At 42.4% G+C, this 20,822-nt stretch overlaps 1 protein-coding gene across 1 annotated transcript in view; it reads right to left on the bottom strand.

The window, feature by feature from the left end:
- Positions 1 to 20,585, bottom strand: part of HTR3B (5-hydroxytryptamine receptor 3B) — a 32,887-nt gene extending 12,302 nt beyond the window's left edge. The window contains exons 1-8 of the mRNA XM_073655436.1: positions 20,487 to 20,585; positions 19,359 to 19,423; positions 18,383 to 18,471; positions 15,861 to 15,917; positions 12,071 to 12,243; positions 9,002 to 9,046; positions 7,593 to 7,702; positions 90 to 259 (exon numbers count right to left, since the gene is read on the bottom strand). Coding sequence (XP_073511537.1) covers positions 90 to 259; positions 7,593 to 7,702; positions 9,002 to 9,046; positions 12,071 to 12,243; positions 15,861 to 15,917; positions 18,383 to 18,471; positions 19,359 to 19,423; positions 20,487 to 20,585 — 808 coding nt within the window. The remainder of the gene's footprint in view (positions 1 to 89; positions 260 to 7,592; positions 7,703 to 9,001; positions 9,047 to 12,070; positions 12,244 to 15,860; positions 15,918 to 18,382; positions 18,472 to 19,358; positions 19,424 to 20,486) is intronic.
- Positions 20,586 to 20,822: the final 237 nt, after the last annotated feature.

Genomic DNA, 20,822 nt, shown 5'->3' with positions numbered 1-20,822 from the left:
TCTTGGAAACGCGTTTTGAGACTATGGTGTTTCTTAATACTATTCTAGCCTCCTGAATCCTGCACAGTTCTTACTGCTACATCCATTACCTGTATGTAAACAGCTAGTGAAGGTCAGGCTGCAGTTCTGTATATCGAAAGGGAAGGCGTACGTCTCCAGACTGCAGGCCGACACCACCTGCATGGGCTTGTAATTCCTGATGGTTCCAGAAGAGCTCACATACACATAGGGCAAATCTGGTGACTTCCCATCTTCTACACTATAGGGCAAAAATGACCTTTGTTATCCTGATGTACTTTATAACAATAAAAAAGGGCAGAAATATAATGTCATGGATCAAAATAGCATTTTTATAGGAACAGATTATAACTACCATGTGCCTAATGTTACTGCATTATCCACAATTATTAGGGGTGAGCAAATCGATTCTAAACTAATCGAATTAATGTTGAATCTTTAGGAATCCACTAAAGGCAGTAAATATGAACAATATGTGTTTCATGTGCAAATTGCTTAAGAGAAGGGACTATTGTAGCCTGTATAAAAGCAAAAGCAGGAAACACAGCAGCCATTTTATGGTGAATCTGAATAGTGAGAGGATGAATCATAGAATCATAGAATGGTAGAGTTGGAAGGGACCTCCTGGGTCATCTGGTCCAACCCCCTGCTCAAAGCAGGATTCACTAGATCATCTCAGACAGATGTCTGTCCAGCCTCTGTTTGAAGACGTCCATTGAAGGGGAACTCACCACCTCTCGTGGCAGCCTGTTCCACTCATTAATCACCCTAGCTGTCAAAAAGTTTTTTCTAATATCTAATCTGTGTCTCCTCCCATTTAGTTTCATCCCATTGCTTCTAGTCTTTCCTTGTGCAAATGAGAATAAAGATGATCCTTCTACAATGTGACAGCCCTTGACATATTTGTAGACAGCTATTAAGTCTCCTCTCAGTCTTCTTTTTTGCAAGCTAAACATTCCCAAATCCTGCAACCGTTCCTCATAGGACATGGTTTGCAGACCAGTCACCATTCTGGTCGCTCTTCTCTGAACTTGCTCCAGTTTGTCTATGTCTTTTTTAAAATGTGGTGCCCAAAACTGTACACAGTATTCCAGATGAGGTCTGACCAAAGAGGAGTAAAGACCGATAATGACTTCACGTGATCTAGACTGTATGCTTCTGTTAATACATCCCAGAATTGTATTTGCCTTTTTTGCTGCTGCATCACACTGTTGACTCATGTTCAGTCTATGATCTATTAGTATACCTAAGTCTTTTTCACATGTACTGTTGCTTAGCTCTATTCCTCCCATTCTGTATATGCTTTTTTCATTTTTATTGCCCAGATGTAGTACTTTGCATTTTTCCCTGTTAAAAACCATTCTGTTGGTTGCTGCCCACTGCTCCAGTTTATTTAGGTCTTTTTGAATCCTCTCTCTCTCTTCTCTAGTATTAGCTATCCCTCCTAGCTTTGTGTCATCAGCAAATTTAATCAGTTTACCCTCAATTCCTTCATCTAAATCATTGATAAAGATGTTGAACAATACAGGTCCCAGGACGGAGCCCTGTGGTACCCCACTTGAGACATTCATCCAGCTGGATGTGAAGCCATTTACAACCACCCTTTGAGTCCGATCACTAAGCCAGTTATGAATCCACCTAACAGTTGCCTGGTCCATTGCATACTTGGTCATTTTTTCAATAAGGATGATGTGAGATACTTTGTCAAATGCTTTGCTGAAGTCAAGATATACTATATCTACAGCATTTCCCTGATCCACCCAGTCAGTGATTCTGTCATAGAAGGAAATTAAGTTAGTCTGACATGACTTGTTAGTTACAAACCCATGCTGACTCTGGTTAATCACTTCATTCTTATCCATGTACTTACATACATGTTGTTTAATAATTTGTTCAAAGATCTTTCCTGGTATAGAAGTCAGACTCACCGGCCTATAGTTCCCTGGGTCCACCTTCTTCCCCTTTTTGAAGATAGGAACAACATTTGCTCTTCTCCAGTCTTCTGGGACTTCTCCTGTTCTCCAAGAATTTTCAAAGATTATGGAGAATGGTTCTAAAATTTCTTCTACAATCTCCTTCAGTACTCTGGGGTGTAATTCATCTGGACCTGGAGACTTGAACTCATTTATGTTAGCTAAATATTCCCTCACAATCTTTCTGTTTACTGATAACTTGGATTCCTCTATTCCTTTAAAAGGACAGTGAAGATCAGTTGATGTTACATTTTCTTTCTGAGAGAAAACAGATGCAAAATAGGAATTAAAAAGTTCGGCCTTCTCAACATCCTCTCTTACCATTTCTCCATTTTCATCCTGTAAAAATCCTATAGCATCTTTGACTTTTCTTTTACTTTTGACATACCCCCAAAATCCTTTTTTATTGCTTTTGACATCTCTTGCAAGCCTTAATTCATTGTCAGCTTTAGCTAACCTGATACGTGCCCTGCAGGATCTGCAGACTGCATTATAATCTTCTTTAGATATGCCTCCCTCTTTCCATTTAATAAACATTTCTTTCTTTCTTTTTAGCATGTGTTTAAGTTCTGTGTTCATCCATCCTGGTTTCCTTAAATGCTTCCCATTCTTCCTACTTTTCGGGATTGTTAACGATTGTGCTTTGAGAATCTCATTTTTAAAAATTTCCCATCCTTCCTGGACAATTTTGTCCTTAAGGACATCCAGCCATTGGATCCCTCCTATTCTCTTTCTGAGTCTCTTAAAATCTGCCTTTCTAAAATCTAACCTTGAAGTTTGAGTCTTCACATGTCTTCCTCCTCTAGTTATCCAAAATTCTATAATAGCATGATCGCTGCCTCCTAGGGTCCCAGCCACCTTTACCTCCTTAACCATTTCCTCCCTGTTTATAAGGATTAGATCCAAAGTAGCAGATTCCCTTGTTTTCTCCTCCCCTACCTTTTGGAAGATAAAGTTGTCAGCAAGAGAGGATAAGAATTTGCTTGACCTGTTAGTTTTACTTGAGAGAGATTCCCAACAAATGTCTGGATAGTTGAAATCTCCCATGACCACTACGTCATATTTTTTGGAGAACTTGGTCATTTGATACATAAAGAGTTCATCCATATCTTCAGCTTGCCCAGGTGGCCTGTAGTAAATGCCTACAATGGTGTCCTTTCCGTTGTTCTCTCCTTGTATTCTTACCCAAACAGTTTCCACAGAACTCCTAGTCTCTGAAGCTTCAATCTCTGTGCAGATATACGCTTTTCTAACATACAATGCAACACCTCCTCCTCGTTTATCAAGTCTGTTTCTTGCAAATAAGTTGTATCCTTTTAGCCTTTTATTCCAATCATGTGTATCGTCCCACCAAGTTTCAGTGATTCCAATGACATCATATTCCTTTTCCTGCATTAGTAGTTCCAATTCTCCTTGTTTGTTGCCCATGCTTTGTGCATTTGTATAAAAACATTTTAGTTTGTGATTGGTTTCTCTTCCTCCCATATTTTTATTATTTAGATTTTTTTGTCTTTGTTCTTCTTTTCCACTTCCAGTAGCAGAGATCTCAATAGTATTTGTCAGCTGTATGGCTTTTTCTGGCCTTTTGCTTCCCTTCCCACATTGTTCTAGTTTAAAGCTCTTCTGATGAGTGTAGCAAGGCGACTTCCAAATACATGTTTTCCAGTCTTCGTAAGGTGCACCCCATCTCTAGCAAGTAGTCCATCGTATAGGTAATTCATTCCGTGATCCAGAAATCCAAATCCTTGTTGACGGCACCATCGACGTAGCCAGTTGTTCACCTGTAGAATCTTATTCCACCTCATTGTTCCATGGCCATCCACTGGGAGGATGGATGAGAAGACCACCTGCGCTCCCAATTCTTTCACTTTCTTGCCTAAGTCTTCAAAGTCACTGCAGATGGTTTCCAGGTCCTTTCTTGCGGTGTCATTTGTCCCCACATGTATTAGCAGGAATGGGTAGTGATCTGTAGGTCTGAAGAGTCTTGATATCCTGTCAGACACATCTTTAATTTTTGCTCCTGGAAGACAGCACATTTCTCTTGAGGTTATGTCTGGTCTGCAGATAGCGGCCTCTGTTCCTCTTAACAGGGAATCCCCCATGACCACCACTCTCCGTTTTTTCTTCACAACATTCTTCTTTCACCATCCAGGAGGATTCTGAGGGCTTACAAGGTTATTCATTGCTGGCAAAGTCTTATCTTGCTGTATTTCTTCACGGTTCTCCTGTGTGAGAGCCTGGTACTGGTTCCTGAGCAGTATGGGTGCTGACTGCCTCTCGATCCTCCTGCTTCTGTGGGTCACATGCTTCCATTCCTCTGTTTCGTCAGGTGCAGTTCGAATTTCTTCTCTTTCTGAATCATGAAGAGATAATTCTGCTCTGTCTAAGAACTCTTCACCTTCCTTAATGATTTTCAAGGTAGTTAACCTCTCTTCTAGATTTCGCAACTTTTCCTCCAACAGGGACACAGGCTTGCATTTCTGGCATGTGAAGTCTGGCTTTTCCACTGGCAAGTCTGTGAACATGTAGCAGGATATGCAGCTCACCAAATGGCTCCTGGACTCTTCCATGTTCTTATTGTTAATGTTCTGAAAACAGTGAAAAAAGCTTAAAAAAAAAGCTTCAAAATGCGCGCGCCGGTAGGCGCGGTTTACCGATGTCCTCTTTTCAGCTCCAACAGCCAAAATCCAGTGTTCTTTGAGCTCGCGGAGACTCTTCACTTACCCCAAAATGCAGTGGGAATATGCAAATTATCTCCTCAGGACTCCTCCCCTGGTTTACCGATGTCCTCTTTTCAGCTCCAACAGCCAAAATCCAGTGTTCATTGAGCTCGCGGAGACTCTTCACTTACCCCAAAATGCAGTGGGAATATGCAAATTATCTTCTCAGGACTCCTCCCCTGGTTTACCGATGTCCTCTTTTCAGCTCCAACAGCCAAAATCCAGTGTTCATTGAGCTCGCGGAGACTCTTCACTTACCCCAAAATGCAGTGGGAATATGCAAATTATCTCCTCAGGACTCCTCCCCTGGTTTACCGATGTCCTCTTTTCAGCTCCAACAGCCAAAATCCAGTGTTCTTTGAGCTCGCGGAGACTCTTCACTTACCCCAAAATGCAGTGGGAATATGCAAATTATCTCCTGAGGACTCCTCCCCTGGTTTACCGATGTCCTCTTTTCAGCTCCAACAGCCAAAATCCAGTGTTCTTTGAGCTCGCGGAGACTCTTCACTTACCCCAAAATGCAGTGGGAATATGCAAATTATCTCCTCAGGACTCCTCCCCTGGTTTACCGATGTCCTCTTTTCAGCTCCAACAGCCAAAATCCAGTGTTCTTTGAGCTCGCGGAGACTCTTCACTTACCCCAAAATGCAGTGGGAATATGCAAATTATCTCCTCAGGACTCCTCCCCTGGTTTACCGATGTCCTCTTTTCAGCTCCAACAGCCAAAATCCAGTGTTCATTGAGCTCGCGAAGACTCTTCACTTACCCCAAAATGCAGTGGGAATATGCAAATTATCTACTCAGGACTCCTCCCCTGGTTTACCGATGTCCTCTTTTCAGCTCCAACAGCCAAAATCCAGTGTTCTTTGAGCTCGCGGAGACTCTTCACTTACCCCAAAATGCAGTGGGAATATGCAAATTATCTCCTCAGGACTCCTCCCCTGGTTTACCGATGTCCTCTTTTCAGCTCCAACAGCCAAAATCCAGTGTTCTTTAAGCTCGCGGAGACTCTTCACTTACCCCAAAATGCAGTGGGAATATGCAAATTATCTCCTCAGGACTCCTCCCCTGGTTTACCGATGTCCTCTTTTCAGCTCCAACAGCCAAAATCCAGTGTTCTTTGAGCTCGCGGAGACTCTTCACGTACTCCAAAATGCAGTGGGAATATGCAAATTATCTCCTCAGGACTCCTCCCCTGGTTTACCGATGTCCTCTTTTCAGCTCCAACAGCCAAAATCCAGTGTTCTTTGAGCTCGCGGAGACTCTTCACTTACCCCAAAATGCAGTGGGAATATGCAAATTATCTCCTCAGGACTCCTCCCCTGGTTTACCGATGTCCTCTTTTCAGCTCCAACAGCCAAAATCCAGTGTTCTTTGAGCTCGCGGAGACTCTTCACTTACTCCAAAATGCAGTGGGAATATGCAAATTATCTCCTCAGGACTCCTCCCCTGGTTTACCGATGTCCTCTTTTCAGCTCCAACAGCCAAAATCCAGTGTTCTTTAAGCTCGCGGAGACTCTTCACTTACCCCAAAATGCAGTGGGAATATGCAAATTATCTCCTCAGGACTCCTCCCCTGGTTGACAAAGCAAACAACTTAAAGGCCCCATACACATTAGACTAATGTCGGCTAAACCTGATAATATTCATGGGTTCGGCAGACGGGGTAATGTGTATGAGGGCGCTGGCCAAATGATGACCGGGAAAGATGTTGATCTCTCATGTCCAATTTTGGACTGCCGTTCGCGTTGTTCTCCCAGAGATAATCCAACGGCCGATGTGTCAGTCAGCGGCTTTCTCATAGAGAACACAGGAGCACTTAGCTGACCGACCTCTCCTGTGTATGGGAGAGTCGGCTGAGAGGGCTGTTGGCTGAACGACAGGCCAAAGCATCGTTTGACTGACGGCCATCTAATGTGTATGGCCAGCCTTAGCCATAGAGATAGAGAAAGAAAGCCATAAAACACTGAAGAAACTGTACAGAAAGTGTGTGACAGTGTCACGGGAGTGTCAGGTGTGACAGACAGTCGTTCTGGATCCAACTGTAGAAGGTCATTGCGTTTGGCTCTGCAAGCACCTTCTTGATTTTTTCATCTCTGTAGTGTAGTGATATCTTTCTCCCTCTAGGACCTAGCAGTGACCTCCACCTTCTGCTGCTTATTGACACACCCTTGCTGGATGTTTAAATACCTTCAGTCTCTCCAGAGAGTCGCCGGTGATAGCTCTATTTTCTTCAGTCCAGGCTTGAAGTACTAGTAGTCGGCCAGTGTCTTCTTGGAGTTCCCTTGGAGGATAGTTGGCGTGATCTCTCTGGTGTCTTCTCAAGCTAAGTGTTTCCCTTGTCTGCTTACCTGTTTGCCATTAGTTGCAGTAGGGGCTGTCCAGTGCTCACCCCGTCCCCTCCCTATCTAGGGCCTATCGCTAGCGGCAGTCAGGGATTAGGTTTCCTGCTCGGCAATGGCTGTGGAACCTATTTAGGGACATTAGGGGAATCAGGTTGTTGTCATATCTGCCTAGGGGTCTCCACTCCCCCTTTCCCTAGTGCTTGGGCTTCCTCCCCCTCTTCCCGTTGTTGCGCACTTAGTCTTTCCCTCACCTTGCGTGACAGACAGCAGACCATTGAAGGAGATTAATGTGTGTGAAAAAAAGAATAATACAAATTTTATTGATACACGTCTTGTCAAGACAATTTGAGAGTTTGGGGTACTTTTGATTTGTGGTAAATCGATTAGCTGTAAATCTAATTTTGAAGCCAAATTTGGGAAAGCTGGTGAATCTCAGAAGATTTGCTCATCGCCAATCTTTATTCATATACTGGGTGCAATTGTCTAAACACAATGTAGTGAAGAAGTACTGTAACATGGTAATAACTGGGACATACAATTCATTGATAACAATGTCTGGAACCCAAATAGCGTTGAGTGGTAGGGAAATTTCTCCGATCCCATCAAACTGACTTGAATTCCAGGCTAGAAATTCATCTTTCCACATCTAGAATAAAGAAAAGTAAATCGGAAAAATAGAGTTCATTGTTAAGTCTGTCTACACATTTGGTAAAGTATTTTTAAAGCATCAAAAAGGCTTGAGCTGCAGATGGCCGCCAGGTACTATTCCAGGGCAGTCCCTGGTACTGCGGCAGCTGACCCCATGGGTCAGGATCACGGACTCGGACTCCTAGACAGGACGGAAACTGGATCAGACAGTGCGGATTCTGGATGACAGACAGGACAGACTCTGGTGCTGGTTCAGACAAGGCAGGTTCAGGGAGGCAGAACTGGTTCAGGTTCTGTGTAACAGGACAGGCACAGGACCAGGGACTTGACAAAGGATTTAGCAGTTTTCAGACTAACTAAACACTAAAGTTGCTCAGGCACCACCCTACAGGGGAGGGTGCCTTAAACACTTAATGCCTCACAGCTATTGGCTAGAGGCATTTCCAGGAGTGTGCTTGCTGCCCCTTTAAGAAGCAGGGTGTGGGCGTCCTAAACACGCTGCCGGGAGACCTGCATGAGCAGGAAGCCGCAGCAGGAGATGCTGCCTAGCGGCCATGGCAGTATGTCGGCATTCCTGTCGAGGGGAGGGAGAGGAACCATGCAGGGACGCCGGTGCTGGTGTTACACAGTACTAATAGTGCTAGAGCTTCCTTTCCCTTATTCCCAGAATGCACTGCACCTGTCATTGTCCAGTGACTTCATTGCTATGAGCTAAAAGCCTTAATCTCTGTTATGCCTGTGTGTAGAGAAACAAAGAAGTAGCAGAAAGATAAGAAGACCCACCACAACTTCTTATAAAGGTGTAAAGACCTACAGCCACATCCTCAGCATCTCTGCAGCTATTGACAGATTGCACTTGACAACAGGCAGTGGAAAGCAAGTTAGACAGGAGGGCGACATCTAGTGGCCGGCACTTAGGAATTATTTTTCATGGATAAGACAACAACATTTTTAAACAAAATAATTTTCAGAATATTTATTTATCACAAGTTGCCTAAAACTGCGGTAATAATTTAAAGAGGTCACCTTATTTATCAAAAAAAATCTTTGTGCACATGTCTTATTAAAGGGGTTGTCCAGTACTTTAATATTGATGGCCAATACTTAGGATAGGTCGTCAATACAAGATCTCCACTGATCAGCTGTGAAGCTCTGGAACTGATCACATCTACCCAATAAGAGGGAAAATATCTGCCCATATGTGGTTCCTGGACAATCACAGCTGATTATTAAGAGTTACAGAAGCCAAATTGATCCATTGAACATATGAAGCGTTGTGACAATGTCGTCTACATACCTGTCGGTACCATATGCTCGTTGTCAGCTTCTGATTTTGCCCGTCCTGGAAGATAATAAAAATGTCACCTTCCTATGTACTGTGCATTGTGGATTAGTATCCAAGGTAAAAACAAACTAAATATGTGATGGGATGAAGAAATAGTGAGCATGTGCGACCACTGCTCCATTCCTGTTCATAGGAGGGGTGGTCGCACATGCTCACAACGGCTCCATTTACACAGTGGACTTTTGTTGGAATCAGTGGGGGTCTGAGCATGCAGACCACCAGAGATTATTCACGTATCATCTATGCAGTGGAAATTTAACATATATGGCACAATTTGGAGTATTACGCTATACCAGAACTTGATTCTGTTTATCAAGTTCCACTATGTACGCCTTTGATGCTTTTTTTCCCCCTTTCATTCAAGTAGGTAAAAAATGCAAAAACAGTAAAATAATAGCCATGTTGCTTTATTGATGGTTCAAATCTACAAGGAGAAAATAAACTGTGTGCAGGAGATTTCAGAAATCTCATTCACTTTGCTGTTACTGTAAAAAAAACATGGCAAAAACGCAATATGTGAACAAGCCCTAAGTGAGTGCAATGGCCATAATGTGACTTAATCTACTCTCTAGCCATTTTGGGACAAGGAGAATGGGACCTACAATCTCTTGATTGTTGGGGTCCAAGAAGATACTGTATACTATGAATGTCTTTGGTCAGATTACCTATGGCTTAATGAACCTTACGAGAGCTGGGAAGTTAATTTGGGAACTATGGGGAGTAATTCATTTTATGATAACAGTAGTATATTATCCAGTAACACCGAAATATGTGATAAAATGATGACAAATAACTAAGTCTAGATGATTAGTGTTGACAAAAAGTTTAGTGTTTACTTACATGTTTGGGGTCTAAGAGGTAACGTTTCTCCTTGTGGAGAGTGATAAGCCAGGCCTGGCATGTCAAAGTGAGGAGACTTATAACCATGCATGTTCCTCTGGGAAATTAAATATGCAAATTTCCTCTTCAGAGAGGAAGAGGACTACAACTCTAGCGTCACTTATTGGAAGCACTATCGACTCTTTAACGAGCCTTGCAATATGACTTAGGATGAAAGCCAAACCAGAATCTCAATTTGCAGACACGTGTTTTGAGGTTTTGCCCCTCATCAGTGCAAAGTATGAGATCTAATTTGGCTAGGTGAGAGGCTGTGGACTGGGGTCTAAGGGGTAACGTTTCTCCTTGTGGAGAGTGACAAGCCAAGCCTGGCATGTCAGAGTGAGCAGACTTCTATACACCATGATCCGCTGGGAAATTAAATATGCAAATTGTCTCTTCAGAGAGGAAGAGGACTAGAACTCTAGCGTCACCAATTGGAAGTAGCAATTTTAAAAGTCAATATCGACTGTTTAACGAGCCTTGCCATATGACTTAGGATAAAAGCCAAACCAGAATCTCAGTTTGCAGACACATGTTTTGAGGTGATGCCTCCTCATCAGAGCAAAGTATGAGGTCTGATTTGGCTAGGCGAGAGGCTCTGGACTGTGGTCTAAGGGATAACGTTTCTCCTTGTGGAGAGTGACAAGCCAAGCCTGGCATGTCAGAGTGAGGAGACTTATCAGCCATGCATGGTTCTCTGGGAAATTAAATATGCAAATTTTTTCTTCAGAGAGGAAGAGGACTAGAACTCTAGCGCCGCCTATTGGAAGCTGTGATCCATGTTTGAAATTGTAACCAGTTACTATGAGAAAATTCTTGTATTGACCAACTCAAATCATTAGTATTTATATGGCATAAAATACTAAAAATACTACTATTAGTAGAAGAAAAATATTACATTACAAAAATAATAATAGTCGTAAAATAATAATAATAATTATAATAAATAATCTTGAGCTGGAGAAATAAACCGGTGGCTAAAGAACTTTGTCAGAAGTGGATTTCTTGGAAACTTGTGCTCCTGAATTGATTACTTGTTTTCTGTGTAGTTGTTTGCGGTTTATCTTTGATTAAGTGGGACGTCACCTTCAGATGACACATTAAACAAATCGCCAGCTCCTCTCACTATTTTAATTAGTTGCTGAGTCATTAATCAGGAGAACGATGTTATTCAGGGGTGCAGACAACGGATCTTCATACTTGTTTTCTACCTGTGACTGCATGTTCTCCTTAGGATATTAATGGTGCCATGTTTTTTTATGTTGGGCGTCTTTAGAATGAACCCATTAAAGGGAGTCCAGCTGCTCTATGGGAGTTTGTAAAGTTTCACTTGTAAAATTTAAAGGGCCTTTCTTAACTATTTTATCATTTTTCGATCCCCATCTTCCAAGAGTTAGAACTTTTTTTTTATTTTGAGGCTTTTTTTTCCAGGCTAATAAATGTTAATTTAATTTGCCATATGACATTCTAAAAAAAAGTAAAAAAAACTCTTTACAGGGTGGAATGTATAAAAAATGCAAAGCCACATTGTGGTTTCACTTGTAAGACATTTACTATGCAGTGAATGCGCATCAGGGATAGTCATTAAAAATTCATAGATTTTTTTGGTTTTAATACTTTAAAAAAACGCTAAAAAAATTTGGCATATTATAAGAATCAGAACGTTTTTAAACCATTATAATCCAGTTAGAAAAGGATTTTCTAGAGAAGTAACGTTCATTCTTCGTCAGCTTCCGCTAGTAATAGTTTAATTCATAGAAAAAAAAGATGCAGCAAAGACGAGAAAACCGGCAGAGAAACCATTTCAGGAAAAAGATCGTCGGTTCTTTCCTAAAGCAGCTTCGCCTAGGAAGATCTTGGTGGGTCCGTCTTAAAGACGCCATGTGCACCTACCCTAAGACTACACAGGGGTTTAAAATGTTGCCTAACCCATAATAATAGGGCAACTGGATGTCATACCGGGGGGTTATCTTGAATGAGAACTTCTTCTATAATCCAGAGTGATGAGTAGCCCCCATTACATCACTCGATCAGCACATTTTTAATTTTGAGATGCATTAGAATACAAGTGTTTATTCCCTGACAACTTTTTAGTGGCGCTTAGTTGTAATAATCAGATTAAAAAATATAAATTTGACTTACAACATCCAACACGGCATGGACAAAGAGGTCTATATACACCGTGGTGGCTCGGCTCCAGTTCTTCACGGGTCTGACACTTTTACTGTAGTTGATCAGAAGATTCGTCGTCAGATGAAGTAAACTGGAATTCTTTATTTGTGGAACGTCGATGGCAAACGTCTGTAGTGCGGCGGCTGGAAAAAAGAATAGTAGTATTCGTGGTTAATAAGTGAAGTCATTGAAAAGGGATTTCTATATATATCCCTCAACATTGAAATTGCAACACCAAGAAGGAAAAGTCGAGGAGTTATGGAAATCCCAGGATGGAGACGTTACTGATCTGCAAATGATGAAAAAATGTAAACAAAATTTTCTAAGCTTCTTGGCTTATTCTGGAGTCTGATCGCCACGTGCAGAAATCCCAGCACTTACAGCCTCGGCTGCTATCACTGAGGTTATTAATGGTTGTCTGAATGCACTTGGGCAAATCATCAAGATCCTCTGCTGGCAGCAGTGCAAATGCCAAGCAGAAGACGCTTCAGGACATGGTAGTGTGGCGCCCCTGAGGGTTCAGTCGCCACAGAGGTACTGCACCTCATCCAGAGGTGTGGTATCCCCTTCTCTCAGGTAAGGAGGGAGTGCTGACCGGAACCCCAACACCTGTATCCAACACTACACTGCTCCAGGCCGGCTGGAAGGGCAAGATGCAATGTGTTTTCCTGCTGAGCCCTGACCCTGGCTGGAGTGGGGGGAACCCAGAGGTAGGGGGAACCAGTAGTGGGTGTGGGTGGAGGAAGCAGTGAAGGGGAGCACTATAGAGTGAGATATAAAAAGGGAGGCCATCTTAGGGTGGCAGATCAGAAGAAGGGTTAGTAGGACAAGTCAGTCAGGCAGCAGAGTCTCTCTAGGAGCTCTGCTCCACAAGTAGGGCCCAATCCTAGAGGCCCAGGTGGGGAGCAGAGGAGTAGGCTCCGATCTACAGAAGGGATCCTAGGGAGTACGGCGAGCACAGGACGGCACCCGTATGCCCCGAATCTGTCAGAAGACAGAGGGATCGTAGGCCGCAAGAAGGGGACCGGCCCCTGGGCCAGCCGTGTTACTCCAAGTCTTGGCTGGGAAAACCGGAGGCTTCTGGCTTATATAGTCAGTTGCCGAAGCCTCATTCTAATCCCCGTGAGGGTCAAGCAGGTCCAGGAACTCCGACGAGACAGGAGGGACTTCAGAGCACCCGAGCGGGATTGAGAGTGGGAAGCGCAGGGCAGGAGGGAGAAAGACCCAGCGTGAAGACGGTCTAGCTAGGAACACAAGAAAGTGGGGTTCTGTCAGGTACTCCTAATCTGCCTGAGAAAGTGCTGAATCCCTGCCTGGTGAACGCAGCGCGACGTGGGAGGCTGACACCTGTACAGTGCACCAGTGTAACTGTCATAAGAACTGTGTGTAAAAACTCGGATGACTGCACCGCACTGCCTCCGTCCATTCTTTCATCTGCGCCATCTCTCCCTCCCGGCACTACAACACACAGCGCAACCTATACTGCCTACACTGCCCTGGAGCAAGCTCTTCCTGTGGAGAGCCACACCATCCCTGCTGCCGTAACACCAGCTCCAGAGGACTGCTCCGCAGCGGCGGCTCCCTTTGGCCGCATTCCACAGGTGGCGTCACGAACTTTCCAAATCCTCTATAAATAATCCCCCTTTGACTGACCGCTCTGGGTCACGGACCGGGCCAGCCACCGTGATTCCCCCATCGGCATCCATAAGAGGCCCGGTTGCCGAGTACCCCACGGCCCTGGGGGCGCGTCAGTAGCACATTTAGGCCATGCAGGCCGCTCACAGTAACATGAGCACCATGAGTCTTGTGTTGAAAAATGGCTCCTGGGACACTTTGGAGAAATGTCCCCAGTCCCCACCACTGGTTCCATGACCTAAAGTGGTGTAGGGAGACTTGATGTTCCCCTGGGATGTCCAAGGAATGGCGGATTCACCAAGATATGATTAATAATGTGTATTGCAAAAAATCATAATATTAGGAAGGTTATTATGAAAATGTAGTCCAGGACAACCGACATGACGCTTAGATATGGGATCAATTAGTAAATTACTGGACGTTATATGGACATTATCAGATACCAGGCTGAATTCTGTGACTATATAAAATACATTTATACAGGCCATGTTATTCTAAACTGACTTCTAATGTTCTTTAAATAATATTGCTTATATAATCTCAGCTGCTGCAGAACCCCTTTGCAAAAAAAAAGTTTCCTATCTACTATTTATTGATTGCTATGAAACTCCTTCATTTTCCTAAATAAGAGCCGCCGCAGCAGCTGTAGTTTTATGTTCTGCAGCTGCCAGAGGAGGGGATGGTAAAATATACAATGCAGCTGCTTCAGAACCTCTTCACAAAGTCAGTGACTGGCATGAGAGAAAGGAATGTCCTGTCCAAAATAATCCGTGATATCACAGCACTTACAATATTGGAGGTAGTAGTAGTAGTTTGCAACTAAATACAATGTATCTTAATAAAACATTGCACGGCGATAAATCAAATCATATTTCCTATATACCGAGATTTAAAAAACTTTAGGATTTAGCTTTTTAAAGAAATTTATTGCATGATAAAAAGTTAAACAATTTGGTATATACTTTGTGATTTAATGCCTCAGTTTGCTGTCAGTGAATAGAAAATTGTATATTTGTAAAAGATCTAAAAAAGTATTATTGTTAATAATAAAATAATAATAATAATAAATAATAATAATATCAACAATAATAATAAAATAATAATAATAGTAGTAATAAAAAATAATAATAATAACAACAATAATAATAATAATAATAATAATAATAATAATAAATAATAACAGGAATAATAATATTATAATAATAATAATAATAGTAATAATAATAAATAATAACAATAACAGTAGTAATAATAATAATAAAATAGTAATAATAAATAATAACAGCAATAATAATAATAGTAATAATAAATATTAATAATGTTAATAGTAATAATAACAGTAAAAATAATAAATAATAACAACAACAATGATAAAATAATAATAATAATGCTAATGTTAATAATAATAATAATAACATTGATAATAGTAATAATAATACTGCTAACAATGATAATATTAACAATACTGTATAACTGTCATCATCCACAAGCACCGCCAGTGGTAGTACAATTTAAAGGGACAGCTCTTCTATAACTATAGGGTATTTTCTAACATAGGCCACAAAAGGCAATTTTGGAATCTAATAATCGTATTGATTGAAAGCCCATTGCTCAAATAAATGATGGTATATTTAATTTTTCTACATCCAAAATATCCCACATATTCTAATTATAATCACAACCAAGCAAAAAGAAAACCCATATTTCTCGATATATACTGTATTACTTACATATAAAACGTTCCAAGTCTAAGGGTAAAATGAATGAATAGGATTTTATATTAGATCCAAAGAGATCACATACCTGACAATAGGATCAAGGTCACTGATAAATCCGCCATCGCAGGAGTTCCTGCCCCGGGCCGGGGTCTCTCCGTATTATAGGGGCAGCTTCTTGCTTAGTTCTTCCACCACACTTACCCATACACAGACTCTCCAAGGCCGCCGCGCTCCTCGTAGGAGACGTCTACGTTACCTGTAAATGAGCAATCTCCCCGTCCACCCTCCTCATTTTGAGTAATCCTATTAAACGGCTGATTTAATCTTTTCTAACAGAATAGCTGATACCACACGCTCTCAAAAAGCTCCAAATGAAGAGCTAATTGGATTTGGTGCAGATCTTTTACCTGTGGCTGAGGTCCAGCCTGTAGACGTATGACTTTCATGCCAGGCAAAAATAGCATCTGCAACAGAAAAGATAAAGCCATCTTGGATCAATGAGACCTAATGGAAGGAATGAAGGACGCTCTTATAGGGGGAAGAGTGGAAACAAAATCTATATCTAAGCTTCCAAAATAACAGGTGGAATCAGGTGTCAACCATATCCTCCATAAGACAACGCACCAGAAATCATGTACATACTGTATATATGGAGAAAAGTACCAGATACACGTCTTACTGATTCAGGTTTCTTCTTCAGTCCCATTGCCCCCAGTGTATAACATCCAGCACCCTCACTCCTGGTGTATGACATCTGGCCCCATTTCCCCCCAGTGTATAACATCTGGCTCCATTGCCCCCGTGTGTATAACATATGGCCCCATTGGCCCCCCCAGTGTATAACATCTGGTTCCATTGCCCCCTGTATATAACATCTGGCCCCTCACTCCTGGTGTATAACATCCGGCCCCCTCACTCCTGGTGTATAACATCCGGCCGCATTGCCCCCGTGTATAACATGTTACAATTGCCCCCGTGCATAACATCTGGCCCCTCACTCCTCCGGTGTATAATATCCGGCCCCTCACCTTGTCCCCCCCCCCCTTCCCAGTGTATTAACATCTGTCTCCGTTGCCCCCCTCCAGTGTATGACATCCGGCCCTTCGCCCCCTGGTGTATAACCTCCGGCCCCCCCCACTTGCCGTCTGACATTACTAACATGTGACAGAGTGGCCGCGGTCCTATAATAGGAGCCACCAGAGTAACAAGTCACTGTGCAAACACTGCGCCCCCGCTGGGAGCTTCATGGTCAAGCAGCTGCATGCAGCCGTACATCACCAAGCACAATGCCGAGCGTCGGATGGAGTGGTGTAAAGCCGCCACCACTGGACTTTGGAGGAGACGTGTTCTGTGCAGTGATGGATCGCACTGCTCTATGTGCGTCTGATGGAGGAGTCTGGACCTATTACTAACAATAGAAAGCTAGGTGTCCACTTAGAGTTATGGATTTGCCACTGCATTGCGGTTACTGTTCATAACATAAACCATGACTCAGGTGTGAACAGAGCCTGAATCAGAGGCCCCTCCATTTTAGTACACACAGACCCGAGCTTACAGCTGACTGCACAGATACGTAGCCTCATATTACTTAGTAAAACCTTTCAACTCCTGAATCCACCATTAGACACTGGTCGAATGCAGCACTATTTTTCTCTGTGATTGACTGAGTAAATTTCTTCAATAGAGAAAGCAGAATTCTAAATGCAGCTCTGGAGTATAATATAGGCTGTAACAAAGGGGAGCCCAGTCCTTTCCATTCCATTTTTTTCCAACTTATCCCATTCTATAAATTCTTGACAAGGTTCCTAACGCTTTATATATTGAGTGGCTACTTAGGCTATGTTCAGATGAATGTTACCTTTCTTGGACCAGTCACATCTGCAAATTGGTGCATGTGCCGCTCCGTGTGCTGAATGCTATACAGATGGGCACCGGATCTGCCTGATACTAGAATAATGTCTTGTCCAAAATAAGTCAAGATTAGTGCATGCAACTTTTGTTCACACTGATCTAAGGACTATGTGGAAAATCACTTGTGCACTAGGACTTATCATTGGTCAGTGTGCCGTCCGTGGCAGCTTCTGATGAATACGGTTGTCACATCATTGCCTTAGGGGTAGACGTTCTCCGTTTGCCCCCAGGACGGGGCACACACCTCACACTGACATTTACTGTATGTATCTGTGACGCTGTGATGTAACATTCACCATAAAACCTTTTTAGGATGCACATAAAGAGCTAAAAACAAATCGGTTTCTATCCAGTAATCTTAAATGCCTGATTGTTTTTTAAAAGTAATTAAACAGTAATGACCCTTCTTCTCCGGCATCTTCGCTTGATTAATTACTGAAATGAAAATTAGATTTTTAATCAATTTTTAGGAGATGCTCCTTAAACCCCTGAACTGCAGGATGTACACGTCGCAGAAGTCACCGGAGAGAGCGTGCAATAGGGGACATGGAGGGAATAGGAACTTCTCCGGCATGATAAGGCTTCGGTCACATCTCATCTGGGCTGTACATCCAGTGCGTCCGCCGGGGAAATCACCCAGCACTGAACCTACTGTATGCAATATACAGACATCATGGTCCCCAATGCAAAAATAACATCTACCATGGATATACTGTGGTTGTAAAATATTAAGATTTAATATATGACTATTAGCTCCTCATAATAATTCATTAATTTGGGTTGCATGGACAAATTAAAGGGATTGTAGACTTTCGAGAGTAATTTTTTTTAACTGAAATTTTTGGCTAAATTTCATTTTTGCATTTGGGTTTGATTCAACATTTTGTTTCCCTTCTATAGCATCTATGTTGCACTTTCTATTACTGGCTGAAGAATGGGTTAACTGAGAACCTTTCAGTGAGCTCATTTTGACTGTCCAATGGGAGAGTGATCGGGAGCCCTGAGAACCGACTCTCACCTCCTAGAATACCCAGCTCCTCTTTAGAGTCACCGTCATGGTGCGCCGTTAATTCGTTTTTGCCGCAATGATGATGTTGTGCCAGGTGGCTAATCAAAAGAAAAGCCTGGGATCCCGGGAGGTAGGAGACAGATCTCAAGGGTCCCATCCGACGACCATAAATTACTGACGTAGTCGATGGACTTGGCCCTTGGAATCTTTTTGCACCAACTCTAGAGAGTTTGTAACTCTTTTACTCGTCTTTTTCTGAGCCCTCAGCTGATTTATGACCACAGACCACATCAAAGATAAATGTGGGAAACAAAGAGCCCGTAAAAGTCAAAAAGCTGCTAAAAAAAAAAAAAAAAAAAGCACGAACTCTCGAGGACTCAGTATATTGTTCAGTAGACAAATAACCCACTGATTTGAATAGAGACTGTGTAATGCCTCATGTCTCCTGTGGTGGCGCTGCAGAGGAACTGAACAATCTCTGGCAGAATCCCCCACAGAAGACATCAGTTTATTGGGGGTCCCAGAAGCAAGATAAGCTGTGAGCAGCTTATCATTGAAGCCCCCTTCTATGCAGATTTATGTGTCTCCATGGTTACAGACTACACAAAGAGTCATTGTACTTTCTATATATCCTTTACTTTTTGCTAAATGACATTTGACAGGAGCAGCATTCACAAACTGGTTGGATATTTTTCATTACAAATTTGTTAGATTTTTTTTTTTATTAATTTTCGATGCACTGAAGCAATTTAGATGGACATATCTTTTAAAGGGGAACTGTCACCAATTCAAAACTGTCCAGTTTGTTACTTTATTTTATTCCAATTGCTCCCCTAGTTATTACGTTTTTTGTTTTTTTTAAATCCAACGTACGGAACCAGAGATATAGGCCTTTTAATTTAGTGCTAATTTTTATGGTCTTTACTAAGAGGGCGTGGCTTACAGATCCTCCGGGGCGTGTCTTTAGGCTGCTCTGCATAATTACCCTATGAGCCACGCCCACTTAGTACAGCCCATTAAAATTAGCATCAGATAAAAAGGCTCGTATCTCTGGAACCGTATGGCGGATTTAGAAAATATAAAAAGCGGAAAAGCCAGGGGATCAGCGGGAATAAAATTACAGAAAAAAAATGGATACTTTTGATCTGGTGACAGGTCTCTTTAAGATCCAAACAGTATACCATAACTCCAAGTCAAATAAAGCTTATAAGAAATTAGTGTAGTATTATTTTACAATAATATTGTTATTATTATTATTCAGTTATTTTATTTAGCTTGATAAAATTTATTTTGTCATTTTTTTTGTGTGTTTTCGCTTACATGTAGTAGGTGAATAACACATCTAGCCGGCTTCTTAGAATCCGAGACAGTCAATCAATTCACTTGGCCCAATTACTTGGAAAGATTGTAATGGTAAACAGATTATAACAAAGCTGAATGCAGCGGTGTGAGCGCATAGACACTGCTACATAGTAAGCAAGGCACGCAATCTCAGCCGTAACTAGGAAAACAACATGAAATCGATCGGAGAAGAAAATCATTGCACATAACGTCAGAGATTTGATTTAGCGCTGAGTAGATTATTGCTGATAATTTGAAACTTTAAATCAGTTTAGGGACTCACTGCCATTTTCTTGTTTGAAGCCGATCACCTACTCGAGAGTCCGTCACGTTAACATCAGAGACCGGTTATTGATGTGCTGCATAGTATCAATGACATAACTGGACTTGTACAAGGGTCATCTCATGCACATTGGTGATATGTTTGTGCCCTATAAATAAATGCGTGTTCACCTCCCCCATGTAATAATGTCCCCTGTCCTGGCTCATTCCTATAATAATGCCAACATCCTTACCCCTTTCCTGCAATAATGTCCTCCATCCTGAGCCCCTTCCAGTAATAATGTCCTCCATCCTGGTCCCTTCCTGTAATAATATCCCCCATTCTGTGCCCCATCCTATAACAATGTCCCCCATCCTGGGCCCCTTCCATTAATAATGTCCCCACACTGGCCCATTCCAGTCATAATGACGCCTATCCTATCATATTGCCCCCCATCCCGAGCCTCTTCCATTCTTCAGCAGTATATTTATAAGGAATGATTATTCTTACCTTCCCCCACTCCCACAACGTGCGGCATCCTCCTCTATAGCTGGCGCAGAAGACGGCAGCTGACTTCGGCATGCCGGCACGGGCAGCGTATGACGTCATTGCCATGTACCGCCCATCACGGGCAAGCTGACATCTGCTGCTAGCCCCTGATTGGCCAGCAACATGTACTGCGGTGCACGGAGCTGGCGGGTCTCTGCAACACAATACATTTCGGCTGAATGTGCGTACATGGACATGGACATTGGCGCCGGCGGGCACCCCTCCCACACGGGCGTGGTTGTATCCTTTGCCCCTGCTGGCTACATATAATTCTGTATTATTATATGTGCTTAACCT

Source organism: Phyllobates terribilis, unplaced genomic scaffold (genome assembly GCF_046119375.1).
Source record: "Phyllobates terribilis strain yellow unplaced genomic scaffold, ASM4611937v1 Scaffold_12__6_contigs__length_324123572, whole genome shotgun sequence".
Classification (NCBI taxonomy): Eukaryota; Metazoa; Chordata; class Amphibia; order Anura; family Dendrobatidae; genus Phyllobates; species Phyllobates terribilis.
This window is presented reverse-complemented; position numbering and strand designations above follow the sequence as displayed.